Source organism: Pangasianodon hypophthalmus, chromosome 12, assembly GCF_027358585.1.
Source record: "Pangasianodon hypophthalmus isolate fPanHyp1 chromosome 12, fPanHyp1.pri, whole genome shotgun sequence".
NCBI lineage: Eukaryota > Metazoa > Chordata > Actinopteri > Siluriformes > Pangasiidae > Pangasianodon > Pangasianodon hypophthalmus.
Window position 1 is genome coordinate 17,768,905 of NC_069721.1, and position 26,638 is coordinate 17,795,542.

Sequence of the window (26,638 nt, forward strand, 5' to 3'; positions counted from 1 at the left end):
GTTCTTCAACCTTTGCCACGCACAATGCACAGTCAATATTTTGTTCTTTCTTTCTTTCACTCAGCTTGTTTAAGCGTATTGTGGAATCCTCGTGAAGCTCGGGGAAACTGTGTATTGTAGCCCACTGACTTTCCTACTTTCAGACTGAATTTCTTGTAGAGAAATTATGTAAATATACACAAATGATCATTTAGTGATTACAGTGGCACATTTGTATAAACAGAATAGTTACATTAGATAGGAAAAAAAAGAAATATCATGACTGATTATACATGTAAACAAATTCGATTATCTGGCTGCAAGTGTGATGAAGTCAGTTTTTTCCATTCTTTTTTTTCATCTTGTTTAATAATAAACTGAATAGCACACATTCTCAGTATGGGCAGTTTTATTCTGAACAGGAAATACAGGCTTTCCGTGAAAGGGTAGTAATGCCCTACCATAAGACTGCTGCCTTGTAAAGCATAATTAAAAAGACACCCAAAACAGACACACCTGATTAGAATCCGACGCTTATATACAGTTAGATATCCACTGCAGTGCATGTAATGTGGAGGTTGTAAATAGTGTAACATTAACTAAGTAAAATAAAATAAAAAAAACAATACTTAAAATGATACAGGTGTCTGAAAAAAATCCTCAGTTTATGTCCTCTGTCCTGATTTGTGTCTCCCACCAGGTTTGGCTCATTTCTCACAGCATTTGTGTTTGGGGTGCGGTGCTCAATTGTTTTGTTTTGATGTTGGTTTTCTTTATGGAATTTTCTGTGGTTTAATTAAAGATCCTACACTACTAGGTCATAAAACTGCTTCACGGATTGCTAACAGAAGACGCCCAATTCTATTACTACTTCTATTCTACTGTAATCTGCTACAAACCAACAGAAAACAGCTTCCATGTTGTTTCACCTAAATAATGCGATAACAAAATGTCTGATTTGTGTGACTTTTTAGGTTTAGATTCAGCTCTTACACTGCCCGATTCTCTTACACATTGGAGCTGGAGGAGACAGGACAGGACGAAAGTATTATACATAGTATATACTTATAAGGTGATCATAGTACTTTTTGCTGAGCCTAAAATATTTATTTCAAGTTGTAGTTAACGTCTCTTACCACTTCTTTGCAAGAAACTTTGACTGTTGGAACTAAAGCGAAGATCAGATTTAATAGGACATCTTAATACATGACTTTGTAAGTAATAATGCTCAGATATTAATTAGTAATTAAGTAGTAGACAATTTTATTCACTTAACTGCAGTAAACATTACTGATTTATTCTTAGTTTCTGTCTCCTGTTTTCCTTCAGCTTTCACTTTTTCACTTTTCAGTGTTATTAGACAAAAAGAACAAAAACTAATGTACTGTCATGTACTGTAATGCCAGAATCGACATCGAACTCCAATTCCCAGAACACCTTGCAGCCTACAAACACGGCAGCTCTAGACCACAGCACCCATCGCACAAGATCACAATCACATTCCCACTCCCCTCATTACTGATTGCACTCATCTGGTTCCCATTATCCATTACCCTATACATACAGTCATTGGACAGTCAGTTAATTGCGAAGTAACGCTCAGTGTATTCTAGCCTGACTTTCCAAACTTTATTTTCGATGTTGAGATATTGTTTTGATCACATTCATTACCAGTCATGTACATTAGTCATGCTTAATGCATAACACAACATAGCATTAGTCAATGCATATGACCAGCAAACTTACAGAGTTGGTTTTGTGCTTGTTGTTCTGTTTGGTGATCACCTGACTCTCTGCCTGTTTTTTGACCCTGAAATTGTCTTGCATTTTTGTCTGCCACTTTCCTAAAAAACATCTTTATCTGCAACTGCAAGCATCTCCACCACCTGACATTTACAATGTGCTTGATTATTTACAGGAGTGGAACAAGTACTGAGAAATAATACGTAAGTGAAAATGTAGATACTGTGTCAAAATTTTAGTCAAAAGTGGAAGTACTTTTGGAAGAAAAAAGTTGATCCTTTTTTTTTCTCTTTTTTTTAGGTTAATTTTATGGTTTTATGTGAAAAGTAACTTTTATTTACATAAGTTTGCTGGTCATATGCATGACTACTGCTATGTTGTTTTATGCATTACGCATGACTAATGTGCATGACTGGTAATGAATTAATCAGAAGTTAATCATTAATCAAAATATCTTTACCAATATTTACCATTAGCTAGAATTTGACTTGCTGCCTAGCTAATTTATGTTAGCTACTGGAACTGATGCTAGTCCAACTTGGCATTAGCAAAGGAACATTTTATTGAGGTAGGGCCACGGGTGTTCATCCTCAAGTTTCTGAAGCCTGGTGGCTTATCCATATTCAAACACACATGGATAGCTCCAGCATTAACTCCATTGTGTAGCATGAGAAGATCACAGCGGATGATGAATTGGCACAGTTTTGATAGTTTTTCTACATTAATGTAGAACTTGACTAGAGGTTTTTTCTTGGAAATGTATTTATGTAAGAGTACAAGTACTCAATTACAATAATACTCAAATAAAGTATAAATACAGCAAAGTAATACTTAAGTATAGCAATGAAGTATTTTCCACCCATGGTTATTTCCAATTTTGGAGCTTGGAACTTCTACTCCTCTAATTTTTCTAAAAACTGTTATTTTGGATTGTATTAAATGAACATGTCATGATTTAAATATGTATGTACAGAGCAGATGTACATGTAAAATATTAACTCACCTCTGTAACTCAAGTACATTTTAAGGGCAAGTACATTAGTATTATCTCAAGTGGGTTAGCTTCTGCACCTTATATTAAATGTTAAAGTGATTAAAAACATTTAACAGACTTTAACAGATTTCAACAAAACTTTATTTCAGTTTTTAATTTCATTTATACTCTCTATAAAATCAGCTTTTCTGCTTTGATGCCAACTTAATCAGGTTGGGGAGTGAATGTATGTTTGTACATGTGTGTGCATGTGTGTGTGTGTGTGTGTGTGTGCGCATGTGTGTATGTGTGTGTATGTATGTGTATACATGCGTGTATACATGCGTGTCTGTATGTGAATTTGTGTATCCTAGGAAATTAGTGTGAGGAAAAACATCAGAATTTTTTTCCACGTGTGATGATTAGAGTGCTGATAAGGCAACATGCAGTCTTCAGGTTCCAGTGGCTTCAAACAAAGAACACACAGCGATATTCGAAACATTTCCCCTGCTAAAAGCCAACATAAGCGTACACAGACTGAGCCGGGACACAATGTCTAAGGGACTTCAGTTGGAGAGGGAATAAATAGGGATGGATAAAGTCTTCAACTATCAACACATCTTGGCATTCAGTTAATATAACACAGTGCTGAAATATCATCACTGCAAATTGCTACAGAACAAACCATTGACAAACTCTGCAGTGGTAGAACTATTGCTTCACATCACAGGCATTAGAAATCTCTGCTATGCTGGCACACCAAATTCACAACATGCGCTGCAGAAAAATAAAAATCAAACAGCATGAGATGGGTTTGTTTTTTTCTATTTTCCCTCCAGCTTGCATCATTTTTTTCAGACACATACTGCTTCTTTTAAATAAATAACAATACTCGCATCTCGATTTCTGCCTTTTCACAATTGTACAAAGACAAGCGAAGGAATAGATGCAAGACTGCCAGTGCTACATAAAGACTAAGCAAAATAGAGTTGTATTGAAATGTGGATAAATATCCATTTATTTCTTTGTAGAATTCTCTATACAATAAATCTACTATTAGTGATCAAGCACACATCGATTCTTTCATTCAGTCTGAGCTAAAGGAATGTAATGTATCTGAGTGTACACACCTCATACAGCATCTTAAAGACAAAATAACTCCAAATAAGACTGCATTCATGAATTACAAGGACGTAACATTGATTATTACATGCTCTAATGGATGTGAATGAAAATGTCTTGTAAAACGTCAACCATCCTTCACTCACGTGATAATTCTCCTACAGGTTCACATCATTGGCCTTACTTGTTTAAACTGCTTGTAAGAAAAATATGACACTGTAAACTGTGTTATTGTTAAATTAGACTGCCTAGATGAAGGTTAAATCACATTTTGGGAGTCAAAACGCACCACAATAATTTTCACACAACTACACATGGCCAAGCATGATCTCCTCTTCATATTTGCCATTTAACATAACATTGCTTGTGTGTGAAATTAGTAACTGGACTCGGGGTGACAACACCAGGAAAACAGCATGACGACACCAACACTGGAGCTTTGAGGGAACGAGAGCATTACACATAGCAAACAGGAGCCCGGGAAAGACATGTTCTGTTTTGGTTTTCCATACTGTCACAAAAAAATCTGTGTGACGTGTTGCTGGGATGAGAGGACAGGAGTGAGGAAACTGACGGGTTGAGTGTCTGAGGAAGGGCAAGGGTGTTGTTTCTGACTCCAGGCCTAATAACCCTGTTTGAAAGAGATGAAAAAGTTTTATTAGCATCATAGTCATGCTGTATATCATTCAAATGATAGGTGTTAGATAATGTTCAACTGTTCTTGTGGCATTTACCTGGCCACCATCTCCACCCTCCATCCCGCCCTGGGAGAAGTCCGCCTGGGGATACACATGCACGCGCACACACACACACACACACACACACACACACACATCTTACTATCCTTGTGAGGACCTTCCACTGACAATTTTTTTGACAATTTTTAATGCTGATAATTAATGGTATTCTACACCTAAACCTAACCGTAACCAAAAAGAAACCTTTTGACTCTAAGTTTTGTGGCATGGTGAGACAGTGCATAGCATTGCGTCCTCAGAGCTCCAGGGTCCCTGGTTTGATGCTGTGCTTGGGTTAGTGTGTAACCCTGGTTACACAGTAACCCCTGCCCCTGTGTGTGAATAAGTGTGTAAATTGTGTATGCATGGTGCCCTAAGGTGGACTGGGGACCCATACAGGATGTATTCTTGCCTCAAACCTGGTGTTTCTGGGGAAAGATTCTGGATGAACAGATGAATGAATGAGGGTTTTTGCAGCAAAGGTTTTGGGGTCAGCTAAATGTCCCTACAATGTCAAAATTGTCAGATATTCCTAACCTTGTGGGGTTGTGGAGTTACACAGAAACATTTGTGTGTCATGTTTGGAATAGCAAAAAGCTTCACTGATTCTACAGACTTGCCCTATTGATTTGGATAGAGCCCCCCCATCTCTCTCTCTCTCTCTCTCTCTCTCTCTCTCTCTCCCCCCCCTCCCCCCAGTCTCTCGGTACCCTCTCTCTGCAGTGCAGCTAGAAGGTTCTGCTGAGTCACTGATCCAGGAAAATGGATCCAGACACCCTTTTTCTATTCTCTTAAATCTCATTCTGCCATTCTCACTGCTGTTCAGTGCCTCATGTACTGCACTATTTGTTCAGCATTTTGTAGGCCAGCCTACAACACCATCATTTAAAGAAAAAATGAAAAGCCTATCAGACTTGCAGACCTGCTGACCTGCTGGTCAGACAAAAAAACCCACATCATCTCTAGAGCATTGATTTTTCTCAGTTATTATGTTGTTATGGATGTATTGTCCCATATGAAATATTTCCCTCTACCATCAAACTACTGTGTCAATTTGTTAAGAAATTTTGTTAACAACAGCAATAATAATAATAATAATAATAATAATAATAATAATCTTTTGTCTTGCACTCTGGTGTATTTATTTTTGTATATACATACATCAGTTTTCACCCACCATCTTGGTTGGAACAGTACAGAATGATTACGTTTTTACAATAGATGTTTTGGAATATTTCAGCTTGGTTAGGTCACACCATAGCAAGTTTGAATATTATTAATCAATTTGAAAACCACAAGCATATTTTATTGGCTCTGGGTGGTGCATAACAATGAATCATCTTCAGTGAGTATCTAGATTCTTATAACTGACACACCACACTAAGTTCCTAATGAAACTCCAGGTTTGAGACTTTATGTCAGATGTACTGTAAAATTTAGGAGGGGGAACTAGTGAAAACAGTCCGGCTTGTGACAGAAAGCAATAGTGAGGTCTTTCTTGTCCACGTCCAGAACTGTATTTCAAGGTATCTTAAGGTCTGCTCAATTCAGTTCAATTCAGTGCAGGCATGCAATATGAGTCTATCAGAGAAAATCAAGGCAATTACAGAAGCAAGTATTCATGCATCCACTATACACTAAAATTACTATTATTGAAATTTTTTTTTTAATTGTGAAGCACTTCACAGTTAAACTGTCACTTACACTGTAACTATAATAATAGATAAAGCATAAATATAATCAAATCAAAAGTAACAGAAGAAAAAATAGTCAAGTTTCTTTGTATGTAAACTTTCCAGTTCCAAAAATAAATCTTTTCTGACTCCAATTCAAATCTTCACCATTTGTTACAGGATCTGATCCACCATTTTTTGCTTTTTTGCATTATTGGCCTGATACTGATACCCAGTATCAGTGTACCATCAGTATCACCAGTGCCATCTTTAGTATTAATTGATATTTGCTTTAATTAGCTAAATGTACCTACATATAGCTAATGTTTGTTCATCCATAACTAAAACTCCACATGAATTACCATAAATTAGAAGTCCACATGAATTACTGCAAATTAATTATATGGTAAATTAAAACCCGTCTCTGGGTGTAAGGATTAATTAAGGTTTTAATTCATATTGGTCGTTGTGCGCTTATTTGTGCACTAATAAATAGAAAAACTTTGGCTGAAATAGGTGCTCATTATCTGACTTATTTGGTTCATTACAATTTGGGTTCAATATTATCAACTAATGTTATAAATAGTATTACTTAAACATTCCTGAGTGCATGTCAGAGGAATGAAAAGTATAGAGTGATTTATTTCCCTGCGTTTATTCTATTGTTATGAGACTCGGATTAGTATGTACAGGTTAGTGTGTTATTTCTGTTGCCGCATAGGGAGCGGTAGGCAATCTTATCTATTCCTTTTGGCAGATTAGCAGATAGAATGTTATTTCTGGATTGAAGCATCTTTGCATCTTAGTAATGAGGTTAGAATTAATTCATTGTAAGAAAGTTGTATGATAAACAAACAAGAAAACAAATGCACACTGATCTATATGCAGGTAGAAAACACATCCTGTGTAGTGTTAGTAGGATTTCTAGTTATTGGTTTTAATAGTAGTGATAGATTAAAACCGCAAGCACTGTTGTAAACTAAAAGGCATCACAATATAAGATTTTGTTATACACCAGCCTCAAGGCACCACTTCATGTATACAAAAATAGAGATATCTGCACGAATTTATTCTAGACAGTAAGACATGCATACATTAGTATTGATGTCTCAATGAAGAGAAATATCATAAGCACAGGGCCATTATCTGTATGATATACATTAGCTCTGACATTCCTGCATTCTGCTTCATCCTGTGTGTTAGCATACATGCTATGCATTCAGTAACCATACAGTTATGCTTCCCCTCCCAAACCCATAAATAGGCACCTCATATACAGGTTCATCCTGTTATCGGCATGGTGATAAAGACAGACAGAAAGGGTTAGTTACACAAAATCGTTCAAAACACAAGAGAAGGGAAACACCCAACTGGAACAGTGTTAGAAATCTAGGTTAAGTGTTTTATTTCCTGGTTGGCACTTACTGATACACAGCGTATGTCTATAAAAATGGGTTAGAGTTACACTGTTGCATAGTTAATACTTACTTCTACTTACTACACTGGTCATCTACATCATTCTGAAATGTATAATAGTACTAAGATAAAGGAACTTGAGTGATAATCTTAAAATCGTGGCTCATTTGAGGTTCTAGTCCACAAGAGAACTGAGGAATAGCAAAACATCTTTCTAGAATTGTATAGAAGATATATCTAGCTCCACAAACCTACTATAAAATATGCAGCCTTGTTTTAAAGGTACGGGTTGCATTGTATAAAGGTGTTTCTAGACCTATAATAATTATATAATTTTAAAGGCATAAAGGAAAACTAACTTGCAATATTGCCATGCAAAAGACTTGGCTAGTTTCCTCATTTCAAGCTTCTTTTTACATATTTTCTGACCCTGAAATGAGCTCCACCCCCATTCAGAATAGGGTTGCCCAGCTCTGCCTCCTTAAAAGGTAACTAACAAAGCATACATAGGCTAGTTTTAACTGAGGAGGTAGAGTCTGGTGGGGGGAGAGGAAAGCTTATAAGTGGTTTCACTGAAATTGCAATTCACATTACAGACAGCAGAGGGCCCTAAACATTGTGTACTGCTCCTTTAATTGAACACTGCAGTTCCTGCAGGCAGTAGAACTCATTTTGGGAATGTGCGTCATCTGCTGGCACTGAGAAGGAAAGCTGCTCGATTCAGATTGACATGCACTTACTGGATTCACCAAGCCAGTTGATGCAGCCACGTTCTCCACTCCCTCCACAGTCTTCTGTCCCAAATCATTAGCACTCGCCACTGCTGCATCGCCAACGATGTTTGCCTGCTCTGTAGTCCTGTTTGTCACTGGTACAGGCACAGAGAGATGTAAGTTTATTTATCAACCTACCACAGCTATTTCACACAGTTAACCTATCACAGTTATTGCTACCTTTACCTGTGTTGACACCTGATACAACTCCCTCCTTTGTCTTATTACCTGTGACACAAAAGAAAACAATTATTGCCTCAATGTTTTTCAGACAGAGTAATATCATTGCACTGGGTAATTGCAATTGGATAATTGTATGCCTGCTTATTCATGCAATTATCCAATCAGTTAATGATGTTGCAGTAGCCGAATACATGAAATCATGTAAATACAGGTCAAGAGCTTCAGTTAATGTTTATATCAAACAACAAAATGGAGAAAAAATGTGATCTCAGTGACTTTGACCATGGCATGGTTGTTGATACTAGATGGGCTGGATTAAGTGTAAACTGCTGATCTCCTGGGATTTTCATGCAAAACAGCCTCTAGTGTATACACAAAATAGTGCGACAAACAAAACACATGCAGTTAGTGGCAGTTCTGTCTTGTTGATGAGAGAGGTCAGAGGAGAATGATCAGACTGGTTTGAGCTAACAGGAGGGCTATGGTAAATCAAATAACTACTCTTTGCAACCGTGGTGAGCATAAAAAGCATCTCAGAATGCACAGCAGGTTGAACCTTGAGGCAGATGGGCTACAACAATAGAAGACCACACTGGGTTCCACTCCTGTCAGTCATGAACAGGAATGTGAGGCTACAGTGGGACTCACCCAAACTGGGAATGAGACAGTTGAAGTTTGGAAAAAGACCAAGCAACGTTTTTCAAATCTTCAACATACAGTGTGTGTATACACACACACACACACAGAGAGTGAGAGAGAGAGAGAGAGAGAGTACTCTAAAACATATATTTTTTTGATGGAGGAATGTATTACATACACATTCTCCATCAAAAAATATATATACTTTAGATGGAGAGATGTGTCAAAGACATATCTATCTGAAAAAATGTATTTGCTGCTGATGGCTGAACCTAAAAGCATTCTGCTTGTTTCGTGACTGTCCACAGGCCTGCTTTCAGATGCTTCCCTGCTGATTAAATGGCAGTTATATAACAGGCTCTAGGGAGGCTGAGAATATGGTTGTGAGGAGAGGGGCAAGGGAAAGATGGAGATGGATGGTGAGAGAGAGCAAGACAGAAACAGGGAAAGATAGATAGATAGATAGATAGATAGATGAAAGGAAAGAGATGAATTGACAAAAAAGAAAACGGCCTAAGGGATCCAGATGCAGGGAAAATACCAATAATTATGTCAGTAAGCTATTTATCTAATCACATTATTTGTTCATTTGTAATAGGAAGAACCTGTGACCTTTAAGAAGCATGTGTGTTTCAAGATGGAAGCATCTGTTTTCGGTTTCTCTCACGTCCAAATATGATGGCGCACCTCTCTCCCTATTTTTGAACACACTCAGTGTTTAGTAGGAGCCACATGGTTCTGGCTGCCTGAGCGGGACTGTGTGACAAGCGTCTGCATGTCTGCACCTTCTGCAGTTTCTATTCCTGTTATCCCTGAAAACTGCATCACACTGTCCTAGCCTGCACTTACTCAGAAGCATGAGCAAGATCTTTTTGTTTTTCCATATGCCTTAGGATAAAATGGGGGGCACAGTGTATATTTAACTGCTTTTTTCCCCGTTGAAGCCACAGGAATGCTTCCATTTAACCATTATAAAATAGTTAGTCATAGTGAGATTCTGTGGAAAGCAGTGGATTCCTGGAACCTTAAAACAAAACTAACCTTTTAAGCTTCCATAGAAATCCAACAATTGCATATCACTTTACCTTGTCATCACTTGTTAGCCACCAATAGAACCGACTTATGTTACACATAAGCATATTCTCATTTTGTTTTGTTTGTTTTTTAAACTAAACCAGAATAAATTAATCTGCCTCATGTCTCAGAGAAGACAAATGTGTAGACAAAAGCAAACGATAAGTAGAATACGTAAAAACACACAAGACTGTGAGCAAAAACTATGAAGGTCGTAACACACCTTAAATGGTTTTGGGCCCAGGGAGTTATTAAAATCCTACACCATGTACATTGTGCCATATCAGTGACAATCATATTGTCCTATTCTGAGACGTTCTTGCAGTGAATCAAACTGAGGCATTCTCTGCAGACCTATATATTTTATCCAGCAACTACTTCACAGATGTCTTGGTCACATTCCTATCCTACATCATACAGAACTAAAGATGAAACCTCAGAACTGCAAATAATATCTACACAAATTTTGTATTGTTATGATGAGTCAGGATACTGTTTTTTTTTTAATCAGTTAACCTGAGTTCGTTTATACTGCATAAGATTATAAATAAACGAGCACAAGCTTTGGAGAAATGACCTTGGTGAGAGGAGTGGTGCAATCCGGAGAAACAGAGCACGCCGTCCTTTACTGCAGCGTTAGGACATTAACGCTGATGCAGGCTGGTAAGCATGACTGATTTAATTGGATTAGTTAATTTCATCACAGAAGAGGTATAAATGAGCAATAAATCATTAGCATTTAAAGGTTTAAAAGAGTTAACCTTAGGAGTATGAAAATATCATATCCTGGAATTAAGCTATTGGATATGTAATGCTTCCTGTTTCTTAGGTAGAGGCATCAATCAACCCCTAATCTTGTTTAATGACTTTTTCAACATGCACTAAGGCCATAGTGAAGATGTCGCAATTTTTTTCTGTCGCATTACATCACTGGGCTAATGAACATGTGGACACAGCTGGAGCTGCATGCCTGCCACACACCACACTGCATCTGTCATTCCAGCTTCCGTCTTTCTTTCAGTCGCGGTGGAGCTACTGATCTCAAGCAGGCTAACAAACCCTGCCGCAGAGGCATGCACGCACACGCATGCATGGAAACACACACACTCACACATACACACACACATGCACACACACACACACACACGTTAGGGAGGGAGGAGACACACGAGAGGAGGGGGGATGACTGCAGCAGTGCTCAGCTGATCTTTAGTTATCCACAGACAGGTACAGTGCTAGATGCTGCACAGAGTAATAATAATAATTAAAAAAAAAAAAAAATCGTATCACAGTCTCATAACTTTGGATCACTATAAATGGATTTGACACACCTGAACACGCATTCTGCAAAGTCCCAATTAACAAAGTGTTATCATGCAATCTTCACAGTTAGACAAGATCTAATATTATGGGAATATTTAGGTTCAATACTGTCCTACAATTCAAAATGCTGCAGATTTTTGTACCCTCTTTTTTGCATCACTTGGATGAAAATATTTAGCACATTTCTGCATCACAAGAAATGTCACAACCAGTCACAAACCAGAAACATAATTTGCTAACTATAATTGCTTTGTATTCATCTTTCCTTTAGGCATTAAATCTGATCTGCAATTCATTCCATTTGGTTGCTTCTAAAACCTGCTCGTCCTTTCTGTTCCCTGCACTGGCTCTGCAGTACCATAGCTCATCTGCCTTTCACATTTCCTCCAACCTACTGAGACACGCATAAAATAAACATGCTTTATCATATTTACCATCCCCATGAGACCCCTGTCATACACACTCATACACAGACACATAGGAATTACAGAATGGAGTCATTAATCACATGCACTTAAACTCCACAGAGACCACATCTGAGTCCTCTGTTTGGGTTCTTTTACATAATGAGCAGATCATCACTGGTGTCAGCGCTGCAGTGTGTTATACTACATCAGGATATGTTATAGCACTGCACCTGCAGCAGACAGACAATCCAGCTCTGCTCTGCTTTCCCTGTCTCACTGGCACTTACCTACATACAAGACACCCTCTTTGGTCTTGAGAGCCGCCTCTTCAACGCCAGCTTTGGTCTTCTCTGCAGCAGCCACCACTCCCTCTTTGGCCATGGAAAATCCCTTCATTAGTACATCCATCCTGGATGCTGTGTATGGAGCTGAGGCTGAGATGGAACAGAGAGAGAGAGAGAGAGAGAGAGACGGGACAGCTCTCTGCGGTAATGTGCGTGTGAGTGTTTGTGAGTAAATAGAGCAGCACAGAGAGAGAATGAGGGAGAGAGGATTATGGGGCAATTCTGTGCTCAAACAGAAACACACTGAGCCACCTTCGACGTAGAGATTGGTCTATCGAGCATGTGAGAGTGAGAATGAGTGCGTGAGTGAGTGTGTGAGAGAGAGAGAGAGAGAGAGAGAGAGATAGAGAGAGAGAGAGAGAGAGAGCAGGCTCACCAGGACTGGGTGCAGAGAGACAGAACCTGCTGGATGCTGCAGTGCATTTAAGTCAGGCTGCGGCTACAGACCAGCCCCCATTCCATACACACACACACACACACACACACACACACACACACGCACGTACACACGCACGTACACACGCACGCACACACGCACGCACACACGCACGTCAAATAAATTGATCATGAATGAAATACACTGATCTGAAGTAGGCACTTTTACATCACGGTTTTTAACATCAGCATCATCGTTTAATCAAAATCTTTTTTTTACATTATAAACAGGTAATTTCTTGTTGATTGTTACATTTGTGCTTTATGTACTATAACATACCATCTCAGCAGTTTCACACTGTTTCTTAGTTGCTTAAGAGTATTGGTTATTATACTTGGCGATTATACTTTAGTGAAACTAAGCTGTGATATTTCTTCATGTTTCTATTAGTATTCTCCCAGCATTTTTTTTTTCTAACAAATAGTAATATAGATGATACATATGAAGACGCTCTAAAGGAAAATATGCTTGAGGAGAATCCTCAATGATGAAATCCAACCATGTCCAAAATCCCAAAATGTTCCATTACTAAAAACTGACCACAATCCTAACAGCAGAAAACCTGACCACCAAAAACAGCTGAATCACTCTGTTTTAATCCCGGGAAAGGATATGACTACACAGCAAAATTTTTTATCTAGTGTGCTGTGAACTGCTGAACGTCCACTCTCTTGCTCAAAGCTGATTGGTCCATGACGGGTGAGTGGGCGGATTTGACGGAGGCAGAGGCAGTCTCTGGAGGCCTGTAAGATGGAGTGAGCCCTGATGACAGCAGATGGGATCTCTCTCCTTCTACACACTCAACGCTGGGCTTCCAGTCGGCCAGCTGGCTACTATTACTGCCAGACACAGCATGAGGGGGGTAGCGTCAAACACACGAAGTAAAGCAGACAAAACATGAAGCATGTTTGTGCTCCCTTCTGCAGTGGCTACAAACATGTCACAGACATAACACCCCATTACACGACAGAATTACACTGCTGTATACTGCAAAATATCATGTTACCAGTATATGCACATTCATAGCTCTTAGACAGTGCATACATATATATATATATGAAATGTGTTGCATATTGTAAATTAAATTTCGTGCATAAAATGTAACTCGATGTATCGCTAACAAAATCCTTATTGTCCTCTGAAAAGTGGGACTGGCAGTCAGGCATGTTGGATTGAGTATATATTTATATTTTTTAAAGGCATTTTGATAAAGGCTAAGTGCTGAAATCTGTTTCTAAGGTGGTCTTAGTGCTGAAATCTGTTTCTAAGGTGGTCTTAGTGCTGAAATCTGTTTCTAAGGTGGTCTTAGTGCTGAAATCTGTTTCTAAGGTGGTCAGGTTTTCTGCTGTTAGGATTTTGGTCAGTTTTTAGACATGGAACATTTAGGGATTTTGGATAAAGGTGTGTCCAAAACTTTAACTGGTAATGTATATTCAATATATATTTTAACAATATTTCAGTCATTATATTTTCATATAAATACACTTATAAATGGGGGTCTTAGTGGTTAGCACTGTTGCCTCGCACCTCCGCAGTTGGGGGTTCAAATCCTGTCCCCACCCTGTGTGTGCGGAGCTTGCATGTTCTCCCCGTGCTTTGGGGGTTTCCTCCAGGTACTCCATTTTCAGTCTCCAGTTCAAAGACATGCATTGTAGGCTGACTGGCATTTCCAAATTGTCTGGAGTGTGTGTGCAATTGTGCCCTGAGATGGGTTGGCACCCCGTCCAGAGTGTCACCCGCCTTGTGCCCCGAGTCCCCAGGGATAGGCTCTAGGCAATTTCAAAAGAGATTCTAGACATGATTTCTTAGTTTTCGGTCAACGAAATCATCTGCAGCAACTGAGAGCCACTCATGATTATGAGATCAGCTTTCCCATTTTGGTCATGTATTTCAAATATAATTCTAAGAATTAAGGCTGAGAAATAAGCACAGAGCCAGTGAGGTGGGAATTTCTGTCTTCATACTTCAGTTATGGAGTGTTTAACCAGGACCTGGTTGGATGGCTTCAATCCCACAGTGAAAGTGGACTGAATCCAGGCATCACCGCACAACTTAACATGGCAACATAGACAATTATAGGCTCAAAGACTGAAGTTTGACCAGGACAATTGAAAATTCTCACAGAAATATGACTGCACTATTTTCTCTCTGTCTGTCAGTCTGACACCACCAGCACTTCTGAACTGAAATCTCAGTTCCCAGGGGAAAATGTGTAGGATAGGAAATGACTAGCAAACCGCAGGCACAATATTCTTTTCATGTGGACATAATTAATGTTTTTCTCCATTTTTATATGATTTAGTTGTTGCCAATTCCCACCAAACAGCTGGTTCTTTCCTATTGCATAACAGTTACCAATCTGAAAGGGTGAACTAGAACATCTGCTTTCTCTGAGCTATGAGAAAGTAGTGACCATCTTTTGTGCTGTCACTCATGCAATGGTACATGGTAGCTGAACTTGCTTGAAGGGGAGCACTAATTTTTCTATTCTGTACCTCTTCTGTATATATAAATTAAGACACACTGGAAATTGGCTAACACTGCTCTGCTTGAGCATGGATATACGTTCTTAGATTCCCAGCCACAGATGCTCGTAGCATCACTGGAATTTGAAGTTTTGATCAAAGTGAAGTTGTGATTGGAGTGGGTGTGGAAGTGAGTAAACAGGAAGTTTTTTTTTTCTTTGTTTCTTTTTATTAATAGAGAGGTGCGAGTGACTGTTTGTTAAAATGTTGGTCATGCAGTTATTATTTTTGTTTGTACCTGGCTGTGACCCAAAATATATACAATCTAGTAGCCTAATTTAAACCACCTTGCCCAGGCAGTGACTAAGGATAATTGAATGAAATGTATCGCTTAATATCTGAAGAATAAACTTCCCATTCACGTAATTTGTTACATCCCGTGGGATCTGAGTGATGATAAACACCTCTACCAGATGAAAGCTGAACCTTTTTGGTAAGCTTTCTAAAAAAAATAGTGTACCATCTATTTGTAACTGAATTTAAAATGTTTATGTTCATTCTACTAAAGTACTATACTTGGTGATATTCCAACTCCAGAGGATCAGGTGAATGCTTAGACCATTGCACCACTTGGGAGCCATTTTTAAAATTTAATCAAGTTTTCCACTCCAGGGATATAACACAAATAATGGCTAAAATGCGATGACACAGTGGTTCTGAAATGTGAGGTCACTAAAGGTCTGCTCAGCAGACAGGAAGCTCTTGATCAGTGTGCAGGAAACAGTGAAGTTTTGACAGGGTCTGAGGCCAGCAGCATGTGTTTGTTGTCACAGCTGAGCCGCACACGATAGAATTGGTCAGGCGGACACTGAACCCGTGGCTCTGAGGCGCACCACACTACAGATCTACACTGAAGCCTGCATTTCTTCAACTTGTCCACACAATAGGACCCTTCTCCCTGAGATTGTCATTATTCCAAACAGTGTGAGCCCTGCACAGCTGCTTCACTGGTGGGATGTTGTCTCTTCAGCTTGAGAAAGAGCAGCTGATGTCTGCTAAAAGGGTCTGGGGTCAGCACTGAGAACAAGGCCTCCAGTGTGAGAGCACGTCGTTGATAATTGAGGACACAGACGTGAAACCAGGCTTTGGTCATGGTTCATTTTCAGCTCTTTTGCTCTGGTTAATTTTGTGATGTTAAAAAACATCTGATAAAATGATAAAATGAAGATCTATTCTGAAAATTGCAAAATAAATCTCTAGGATCCATAACAATATGCAAAACACACAGAAAATTTAAACTCAACTGTTTTCATACAGGTTAGAAAGCATATGAAGGGCACATACGTGTGTGTGGCTGTGCAAGCCCAAGCCCACTATATATTTGACAACTGGTTTATTGTCCAGCACCTTTAACCCTTTAAAGCAGGCAGCCTCTTTCCTTCAATTGTCTGAAGGCGTGATATTGTCAAGGGAGAGGAGGGGGTGAGAGAACGAGAGACAGGAAGTGGGCGCAGAGAGGGTGGGGACTGAGAAAGTTTTGTGAAAATGCTTGAACTCTGAGAGAGAAAAGCACACAGATAGAAAGGCAGAGGAAAAAACTGTTCAACGCTGTTCTCAGAAGCAAACCACAAACTGGAGAAGCATTTCCAGTGTATTTTACCTGATGCTGCCTGTGTGTTTTTGTGTAAGAGGCAGTAGGATGGACCTCACAGTGCTCACGTTGCTGCTGGCCATGCTGCAGTTCTCATCCTGCTTAAGTGAGCTGAGAGCCAGGGATCCAGATGTAGAGGAAAAAGAAAATCCAGGGCTCAAGAGCAGCTTTAGCACAGCTCACATTCCAGTACCTCTTGGACATGAGCATCTCAGCAGATCTGGACAACTGGATACTCAGCTGGAGACACCTCAGAGCCCTTTGCCCTTCTTGAGAGAGAGTTCACACCAGCCTGCACGCAGAGGGTAAGTACATCTGACTTATAACATCAACAATAAAAAACAAAGATTATATTGACACACTGAGACTTAGAAAAAGATAAATACCACACCAGACTATCAGTGCTTCTCAGTAGAAATGATGCTTGTTTGTTTCCCATAAAACTATAGATATCAGGGCTAGTAAGAATGCCTCAGTTTGTTAATTTGGCCATTTTCCTCCCATCAACTATATCATATATTTAAATAAAATACAAATGATCTGCCTTCACTGTAAGAAAAAAGTTACTGTGGAAGTACAGTTTTGTATCCCAAAGTACAAATAATATAAATGACTTCCTCAAAGGTACAACAGTGGTCCTTAAAGGCAAATTATCTATTGTATTTGGGTTATACAGATATGTTACGTTCCCTTTGACGCACTTGCATCTTACATTCTCCCAAATCGTCTATTATATAGTGAGGGGAAGTAAGTATTCAGACACTCTTGATTATATTATTTAATATACTTCCAGTGCATAGATCCACCTCAAATGTACACACATTACACATTTACACACAAAGTCTTTTCACTTGGTACTTAGAAATATGAACAAAAAAGTATGTATTTATGAAGAGCTGAATTATTGCCAAAGAGTTCTATTTTTGTTTCGTCTGACCAGAGTATATTGTTCCAAAAGAGTTTTGACTGGTCTACATGCTTTTAGATGTGCATCTCTGTGATTCTTTTTTTAGCAGAGGAGATTTGCGTGGAATGTTGGAAAAGAGATGATTGCGGTGCAATTCATAGCTTATAGTCCTCTGTGTAACTGTCGATCCCGCTGCTTTCAGGTCATCCTGCAACTCTTTTCAAGTGACTTGACTTCTGTCTTACCTTCATCGTTATTAGTCTGCGAGCACGAAATGTGAGAGCGTGTGAAATCTTGCATGGTGCATGTGTCCTGGGATGATTAGTGGACTTTCCACCTGCATATTATTGAACCAATTGTCCTGACAGGGATGTTTATGGTCTTTGCTATTGCTCTGTAGTTGTTTTCATTTGAGCGTGTTTAATAATTTCGTCCCTGAGAAATTTAGGAGTCTCCGTCACCTTCACCATCATTGCTACTTGTTCTCAACCAATGTCAACATATTTTTCACATCAGATACACTGTATATAGAAGGTATTCAGACACAATTAATTTTATATATTGATAATGTATCAATTATATTTGGTAAACATATATTTGCTTGAATTGTTCAATTCAATTCAACACAGGCATTGTCAAGCAGCTTTACAGAAATCCAGATATAAATTTTAAATCTATCCCTAATGAGCAATGTGATGTCCATATTTATAAATACAAAGTCAACAGATATTATGTTCATAAATTTGAAGTGGTTCTATGCACTGGAAATATATTAAATAGCAAAAAAAGAATGTGCCATCAAATATATTTGATGCTGCTGTCAAAACTGCAAAACATAATTGTACGGAAGAGTGGAAAAGCTATAATTTAGTTTTAAAGAGGTTGAAATAATATAATATGTTTTCAATCATTTGAGGATAAGGTGGTAAATGTGGCTGTTTCATGGGCATTAGATCATATCACGACCTCAAGCAGATATGCTGTCATCATTTAGAGCACACATACCCAGTGAACAGAAAATATTATTCCAGGAGATTCTCTGCAATGGGGATACACAGTATAGCTCAATCATCAGCGTATACGAGTCTAGACCAGCATGAGCCATTGTATGTTCGCAGACATGACTCATAAAGGAGCCTCGTAGAGAAATAAGAGGTGTTTAAAAGGAGATTAATTGATAAAAGCTTAGAGAGATGAAAGAAAGAGTGAAGATTAAAGAGAGATGAGATGAGGGATATAGAGGCATGAGCAAATGGTAGTAGATAAAAGTATACAGCACACAAAGAACAGGACAGTCAAGCCACATGATAATATGATAATTACAGATGATAAGCCAATCCATTTTTAACCTTGTATGTGTACTGAGCAATTCATAGTACCAAAGTAAACAGCATTCTTTTGTTTCAGTCTATTAAATGTTAAATATGAATGTTTTAGTTATGTCTTTTTTGCCTAATACTTGAAAGTACTAGATTTTGTGTACATCTAAATAAAGACATCTTGGTCGACCCAGGCCTGACTAGGTTTAAGAATTGGCTAGGGTTAGGGTTGGACTGGGGTTGCAGATAAAGGAAATAGTGAATAGTGACTTTGAAAACACTTCTATATGTCTCTGCTAATAAATATTGTAAATATGTCAGTTGAAAAACATCTTATGCTTCAGATTAAGCTTTTCTGTTAGCACTGAATTATGATTAAACATAATTTACACAGAAAGTGGCACAGGTTGGTCTAAAGTACCAACTGGTGCTATATTTTTAAAAAGTAAGTAATGTATATATGCACTGAATAGTACACTAAAACATCTTTATTATAGGCATTAATACTTTAATATCATCATAAATGTTGGAACATCAAATTCAACATTACTTCAATGTTAGAACAATCTACTAGATCTGTAATCTTATTGCTAGTATATTGTACATGTTGGTGTAGAACAAAGAACCCTTATTTTTAGTTTTTGAAAGAGTGACACTATCTGTCGTAGAACTTAAAAGAGCCAATAGAAAAAGAAACAGAGCCTCTCTACTGCATTTATTCATCCTTTCTCATATCGCTTGTCATATCTCAGCTCTTATCTTCCTTTTCTGTTTAGTCTTTAATCTTTTCTTCATTTAACCCAGATTTCCTCCTTTTTGTGTTTCTTTTGTTGTGCTCTCTCCATCCAGAAACTGGTGTGCATTTGTCCATCAGCGTTTGGTAAGCGTGGTAGAGCTCAGTGATGCTGAGGAGCATATAGCGAAGTCAGTCAACCCCTGCATTAATGGTGACCCTGACTGCCAAATATTTAAGTGAGTTGCCTCTGTCAGCCTCGTCAACTCTCATGTATACAACATCTCATGTTTATACATCAGGCTTCATTTGTGAAGATATTTAATCTCAGTTTTTCGTGTTACCATAAATTTGGTTTGGCATGTCAGTTAGGGCATCTACTTTGTTCACATCAGAGGTAATTTTAAAACAATTGATTACAGACAGATTTTTTAAGCTTTGATTCACTAATTCCAGTAGGTCAAAAGTTAAGGAGTTGGTGGCATCAGGTACCAAAGTATGTATATCTACCTTTAAGAGAGTCCTACATCAGCATGGCCTGAAAGACCTTCATGCAAGGAAGAAGCCCTACTCCATGACTGAAATGAAAAAAGCCAAACTGAAGTTTGCCGGTGATCACCAGGATGAAGCCCTTTGGAGGACAAAAATTGAAGTGTTTGGCTAAAACGATCAGCCCTATGTATGGAGGAAAAAGAGTTAGGATTAAATTCAAAGAACACCATCCCATCTGTGAAGCATGAGGGTGGCAGCATCATGTTGTGGGGTGTTTTGTTGGAAAAGGGACTGGTACGCTTCAGAAAATAGATGGCATCCTGAAGAAGGAAGATTATTTATAAATACTAGACAGACATCAGCCATAAACTTTAAACCTGGTTGCAACTGGGTCTTCCAGCAGGACAATGATCCTAAGCATATCGCAAGGCTCACAAACCTGACTGAGTTACACCAGTACTGTCAGGAGGAATGGGCAATAACTACTGTATTGTGAGAACAGCCAAGGGCTAAGGGCTAAGGGCTAAGTCCAAGCAATTAAAAGGCAATGCCACCAGATCCTAACAAAGTGTATGTAAATTTCTGACCTACTGAAAATCTGATATAGTAAATAAAAGCTGAAATAAATCTGCCTCTTATGGAAACAAAGCAGATACCCTAAATGACTGTACACAGGAAATTTATGTGAAAACTTAAATTTGAACTGTAAGTTTGAACTGTATAACTGTATGCTGTTAACTGTAAGCTGATGTTTAGATATCAGCTCTCCTCATGGCCTGTGTACAGACAGAAGCAGAAAACTATTACTGCACTGCACTGGAAGTGCTGCCCAGGCCATGGAGGCAACAATTGTCAGGAGACAGGTAAACACATACATCCACAATCACATTAACCCCATTTTACACTATAAGCACCCATGTCTCACTGCTTTTCAATTTACACCGGACAATGGAGGGCGGAGTGTGGAGCTTCACTTCCATGCTTTTCTGCACTAGGTTAGTGAATATAAATTGCCAGGTTATTATGAACATGCCTTACCACAATATATAATCAAATAGTGTTTATGAATCTAATTAAATTTTCACTCCTGTGCTTGGTGGCAGTTACAACCTTCACAGTCTTCACAAAAGTCTAAATTTTGACAATTTCGGTAGAACTACAAGCTAGAGTATTTTGAATAGAATAGAATAGAATAGAATAGAATAGAATAGAATATTTTGCAGTTAAAATTATTTATGTAACTTGTGCAGCAAGCAGCAGAAATAGAACTCAGGCCATAAAATACGCATTTCATTGCACACATTTGATGTAAAAGGATACATTAAGTAGCACTGCTTGGTACTGGTGTAAAATGGGGGTAGGAACACTGTGGATTATGTCAGAGGTCTTAAATCTTATTGGGAAAAGTGCAGGGCTTTCATGTTTTCATTCCAGCCAAACTGAAGCCACACCTACTAGTTTAAAGAACAACATTGATTGTTTAAACAAGTGTGATCAGCCACATTGACCCCTGCATTATGTTTTAATGAATTGTTTACACTTTATTTTGGTTATATTTCATGTTAATGAAATATATTTCATATTATGTCCATGTACCACTTCTATGTCATCCACAGTGAGTCTGACAGAAGAAAGTCAGTCCAGTCAAGAACACACAGAATCAGCTCCAACAGGCGTTTCACAGGCTGATGACTCTGACTCTGGCAAGTATTCTGAATTTGATCTGGGCCTGAATGATCTCACTTTTGGCCCATAACCCATAATCACTCACACTACAGCCCTTGTTTGCTTATTCCAATGACTTCTGGCTCTGACATATAGAAGAAATTCCCCAAAAGTATCTGGCTCTCTGATGGACTTCAACTGTCTTCAGACAGGAAAGTGAGGGTGAGCTGCTCTTCTGTGTATGGGGAGTATTGTAGGCAGGGAAAACAAGAGGGAGGCTCAATATTTCCATTGAACCTAAGTATCAGACAGCGTGAAAGTGTTTATCTAAAAAAAAAGTCAATACAACAATTATAAAAAAGAAATTTCCAGGTCAGCTATTAAAATATTTCAGCTGTTAATACATCTCTGCATCATGTGTGAACCCTAAATGGATTTGAGATATCACTGTACTTATTGCTATACTTAACCTTACTGTTCAACCATCAAAGTCCTCACATGATATAGAAATGTACAGGTAGTGTAAATATAAATACTGAGAGGTGCTCAGAGGATGTGCAAATTGGTTATAAACCTCTTTATGTATCCTCTAAGCAATATTTAATTCCTCTCAGTATTCACATCTATGTCACTATACACTGCCTTCTTCAAATCAGGTCAAGCCAAGAAGGTCAAGAAGACAAAACTGTGACTTCTGATTTTTGGTTCTGTCAAACTATTTTTCTGCGGTTTAGCCTTATATTTTAGGTAGGATCTTGTTGCAGGATACATACACATTTCATTTTAGATTTGCATTTTCCTTTTCTCATCCAGAAAACATTGATAGATGGAAAATTTTCTGCTGAACTTTAGATTGTCCAGGGATAGGCTCCAGATCTACCATGACCCTGGTTAAAATAAAGCAGTGACTGAAGATGAATGTAAAATATGGCTTTATGAGAATACACCAAGGCTTGATGGAGGAAAGAAAAAACAATAAAGAAAAATACATTATTTTATTGAAGCTTATTCTTTTTTAAAAGGGAAGCAAGAGTGCCAGCATGTCTGGAACTTCTTTGTGGGATGATTTAGCATTGACAGCTATTTTTGACTGTATAAAAAGCCATGGTAATAAATGTTCAGACTAGAGGCAGATATGGCTGAAGCTCTTACTGAGGCTATGTATCCTACTCTGAGTAGGTGAAATGGTTAAGATTACTGACATCAATGTTTTGTTTTAGGCAGTGGTGGAGCTATTCCTCCTCCTTCTTCTCTGCCTTTCATGGATTCCAGCAGCCTCTTGGCATTTCATCAAATATTTGCAGCAGTAATGACCCAACTTCAGCCAGTGCTGGATGGCTTTAATCGTACTTTGGAGAATTTGTCCAGAAAGGTGGAAGGTCTGTCCATTGATCTGAAGAATCTGAGGCATGAGCAAGACAGCATTTCCAAAACTAGGCATGTCCATGAAGAAAAATGTGAGAAAGGCTTAGAAGACAGCTTTGAACAGATGCAGCAGATATGGACAGAGTTGGACTCACAACAAAAAGAGATAGAACAAACAGTACACTTGCAACAAGAACATCTGCTTCATAACATGACCAGTCTAAAGAACAAAATTGACCACTATATCAACATGAGTCATGAGGAAATACAGGTAACACATTATTACCCACTATTAAACAGCCTTCAGATCAGAGTAAATTAGAACTCAAGGCTGCAAGAAATAGTAAAAGAATATTAGAGTGTGTTTGAGTCTTCTTTTGTTTGTTGTCATGACATTTAGGTGAGCTTACAGTCTCTGAATAAGTCCATGGAGAAAATTCGACTTGATCATGAAAGGCTGCAGGAGACAACACTGGAAGAACATGCTCTCTCAGTTAATGCCAGTGGAAGCCAGTCACTACTGGAGACCAGTGTGTGGGAGGCCATCAGTAGTCTGGACATGAAGGTGCTGAATAACACAATGGAGCTCAGTCCCCTAATTGAAAACTCCAAACATTTGATTAATATTGTCCGGAAGCAGGACCATGGCTTGAGGAACTTGAGTCAAAGACTGGAGTATGTCAGCCACAGCACAGAGGCCCATTTGGCACACATCGGGCTTGAAGTGGAGGGAGCTAGAGTGGCTACGCTGAAAATCGTTAATGAACTAGCTTCTAATCTCAGTATCCAAGAGAGAGATTTGCGAGAGATTCAACTTGACGTGGACAATATTTATCAGCATCTCCAAAATAATGAGCCCACCACAGCAGGCGAGATTTGCAGCTGTAAAGAAATCAGTGATTCATTGACTAGGTTAGAATCTGAGGTGGCTAATGTCACAAACTTCGCCAAAGAGAACCGGTATGCCCTGGAAGATGCCGAGGCAAAGAGGGGGCTTAGCCAGTGGGCCCCAGAAGTTGAAGATCTCCAGCAAGGTTTGTGGAGTGTAAGAGAATCACTAGCATTTGAACAAGTGAAGAGGAAGACTATTAATGACAACCTAGCCCAGTTAAAAACCTCCCTCCTGGACAGCCAAAAAGAGATTATAGGACTTAAAGGCCAATTTGTTGCTAAGGAAGCTGAAATCAGAGATCTCTCTGCATCATTCAGTTCTTTACTCAAGGATGCCATCCGCCACTCTGACATTCTTGAGGTGCTTTTAGGAGATGAGGTCATGGAGTTCTCAAGCTGGTCTAACAGCCAGCAGAAGGAGCTTGCTATTCCTGTACTGCTACAGAAAATGCGTCTGATGCAAGAAAAGATTGATAGTCATGAGAACAGCTTGACCTCTCTAAGGAGGAGCAGTACAGAGAAAGCTCAAATGACCAATGATGACCCTGTTGCATTCACAGAATGGAGCCTCACAAAATACCAGGGAAGTTATGCTGAAGATCATCTAGACACTTTACCAGACATTTCCAAAAGGGAGGATGATGAGGACTACTCTGTTAGCGACTTCTGGAGCCTTGGGAGGGAAGTGGAGCAGCTTGCTAACAGACTCAGCATGCTGGAACAGCAACCATGCAACTGCACTGCTGCCCCCAGTGGTGTTGTAATGGAACTACAGAGAGATATTATAACCCTGCAACAAACTCTGGAGACTCATTTGAGTACTTTCCAGAATTTATTCAGATATACAGAAGAGCTGGCTAGCTCCTCTGATGGTGTGAACTTGGACCAGCTGCAGACCATGGTGAGGACAAAAGAGAGGAAGAGAAAGAAAGGACAAAATATGAGGAAAAAGGGAGATACAAGCAGCATGCGCAGTAAAAGGCACATTGGTACAAAGTAAGACCACTCCTGGTGACTATCATCATTCCGTTAGATCATCACAAAATCATTACGGGGACACTCTTAGGGGGGCACTAAGGGGGCTAAAAGACAAAAAAAATACCGAGTGGCTTCTAGACTTTAGATTTGTAAGTACAAAAATTGTGAAAACAACTTCCAGATGATGCATCTTACTGTTGGAAGTAAAATTTTAAAAACTCTTTTAGCAAATTGGATGTTTGGACTTCATTACACATTTCTGCTAGCTTCCTTACACTCAAAAACTAGTAGGAGAGCAGGAAAAATAAGCAGTCCTATACTGCTATTGCTAGCTAAAGTGGTACAAACTCTTTGGGAAAATCCCCTCCAAGGGTTCTTACCTGTGTAAAAGTGTTCTGCTTGGAAGCACTCAGTTGTACAAAGTACCTTTAAGGGTTCTCCCAGGGAGACAACAAAAAATCCCTTAATGTGTAGAATCGTAGTGAGAATCCTAATGATTTTATGACAGATTTGCATAATGCAAGCTGGGTAATTGTAGTGAGAGAACAGATTGTTTATTCAACAATCATAAAAAAATGTGAATTTTGCAAGTCTGGGAAAACAAATTTGTTCTACAGAAGACTATAAAAGATGATGTCACTATATGCTAGCTTAATGTTATAAAGCCCTTTAATCAAATTTTACAAGATCACTGGTGCTAGATGACATGATACCATTATCACAACATATTAACATGAAATATTTTCTGTATATCATGGGTATCATCAAGTATTGTTGCTTTTACAAATCCATGGCTGCTTACTGTAATAAGTATCTGATTATACATTATTTTCTGTTTATACCATTATTTTCTCTTTAATTTTCCCTCCTTCTTTTTGAAAGTGTTGAATAGAACATTCTTTCTGTGTCTCATTTTTATTTATAGTATTGCAGTATATTTTTGCCATATTGCTCATCTTGCAAATAAGCTTTACAAGTAAAATACAAGTAAAAATGTTAACATCCTTTTCATACGCTATTTCATTCAACATACTTATGCAGCCATCACTCTCCTGTGGAGTTCATCACTGGTGTCCAAGAGGCAGCAAGGTGTTTCTAAACCATGGCAGTGCTTTACAGGAGCATGTTATGTATCTCACAGTGGCATCTACCCGACATTAGATTGGGTCATTTCTGTCCCAAATGAAGTGGGTATCACTCCTGTGGTGTCCCTCAGGCTGGGACAGGAAGAAGTAAGGCTTCTGAGGCAAGCATGTCTCCTAAAGCTTGAGATAGATGAGGGAGTCACACAGGAGCATTGTGAAAGGACGATACAGAGGAGAAGGACATGACAGAGACCTAGTAGAAGTA

General features: G+C 38.7%; 2 protein-coding genes across 5 annotated transcripts; one reads left to right on the top strand and one right to left on the bottom strand.

Annotated features, from left to right (window-relative positions):
• Positions 1-2,834: 2,834 nt before the first annotated feature.
• Positions 2,835-12,816, bottom strand: sncgb (synuclein, gamma b (breast cancer-specific protein 1)). Of its 2 annotated transcripts, XM_026915831.3 has the most exons (6): positions 12,330-12,816; positions 8,603-8,644; positions 8,384-8,511; positions 7,496-7,513; positions 4,552-4,596; positions 2,835-4,448 (listed from the first exon to the last, which is right to left on the bottom strand). In XM_026915831.3, exons 1-6 carry the CDS (start codon positions 12,448-12,450, stop codon positions 4,440-4,442), a joined length of 363 nt encoding a protein of 120 aa, XP_026771632.1. In that variant the 5' UTR covers positions 12,451-12,816; the 3' UTR covers positions 2,835-4,439. The 2 variants fall into 2 exon arrangements, with proteins under 2 accessions (XP_026771632.1, XP_026771633.1); XM_026915832.3 differs by lacking the exon at positions 7,496-7,513 and having other exon boundaries at positions 12,330-12,813.
• A 3,797-nt stretch (positions 12,817-16,613) lies between these two features.
• On the top strand, positions 16,614-26,288 carry mmrn2b (multimerin 2b). Of its 3 annotated transcripts, none has more exons than XM_053238493.1 (6): positions 16,614-17,243; positions 20,014-20,136; positions 21,146-21,252; positions 22,006-22,096; positions 23,279-23,690; positions 23,820-26,288. In XM_053238493.1, exons 1-6 carry the CDS (start codon positions 16,951-16,953, stop codon positions 25,308-25,310), a joined length of 2,517 nt encoding a protein of 838 aa, XP_053094468.1. In that variant the 5' UTR covers positions 16,614-16,950; the 3' UTR covers positions 25,311-26,288. The 3 variants fall into 3 exon arrangements, with proteins under 3 accessions (XP_053094468.1, XP_053094469.1, XP_053094470.1); XM_053238494.1 differs by having other exon boundaries at positions 21,176-21,252; XM_053238495.1 differs by lacking the exon at positions 21,146-21,252 and having other exon boundaries at positions 17,106-17,243.
• The last annotated feature ends 350 nt before the right edge of the window (positions 26,289-26,638 follow it).

Coding starts and splice junctions, on each gene's coding strand:
- mmrn2b (XM_053238493.1), top strand. CDS start 16,951: ATGCTGCCTGTGTGTTTTTGTGTAAGAGGCAGTAGGATGGACCTCACA. Junction 17,244..20,013: donor CACCAGCCTGCACGCAGAGG/GTAAGTACATCT, acceptor CTCTCCATCCAG/AAACTGGTGTGCATTTGTCC. Junction 21,253..22,005: donor CAACAATTGTCAGGAGACAG/GTAAACACATAC, acceptor TGTCATCCACAG/TGAGTCTGACAGAAGAAAGT.
- sncgb (XM_026915831.3), bottom strand. CDS start 12,450: ATGGATGTACTAATGAAGGGATTTTCCATGGCCAAAGAGGGAGTGGTG. Junction 8,645..12,329: donor AGAGGGTGTCTTGTATGTAG/GTAAGTGCCAGT, acceptor TTTGTGTCACAG/GTAATAAGACAAAGGAGGGA. Junction 8,512..8,602: donor TGTATCAGGTGTCAACACAG/GTAAAGGTAGCA, acceptor TGCCTGTACCAG/TGACAAACAGGACTACAGAG.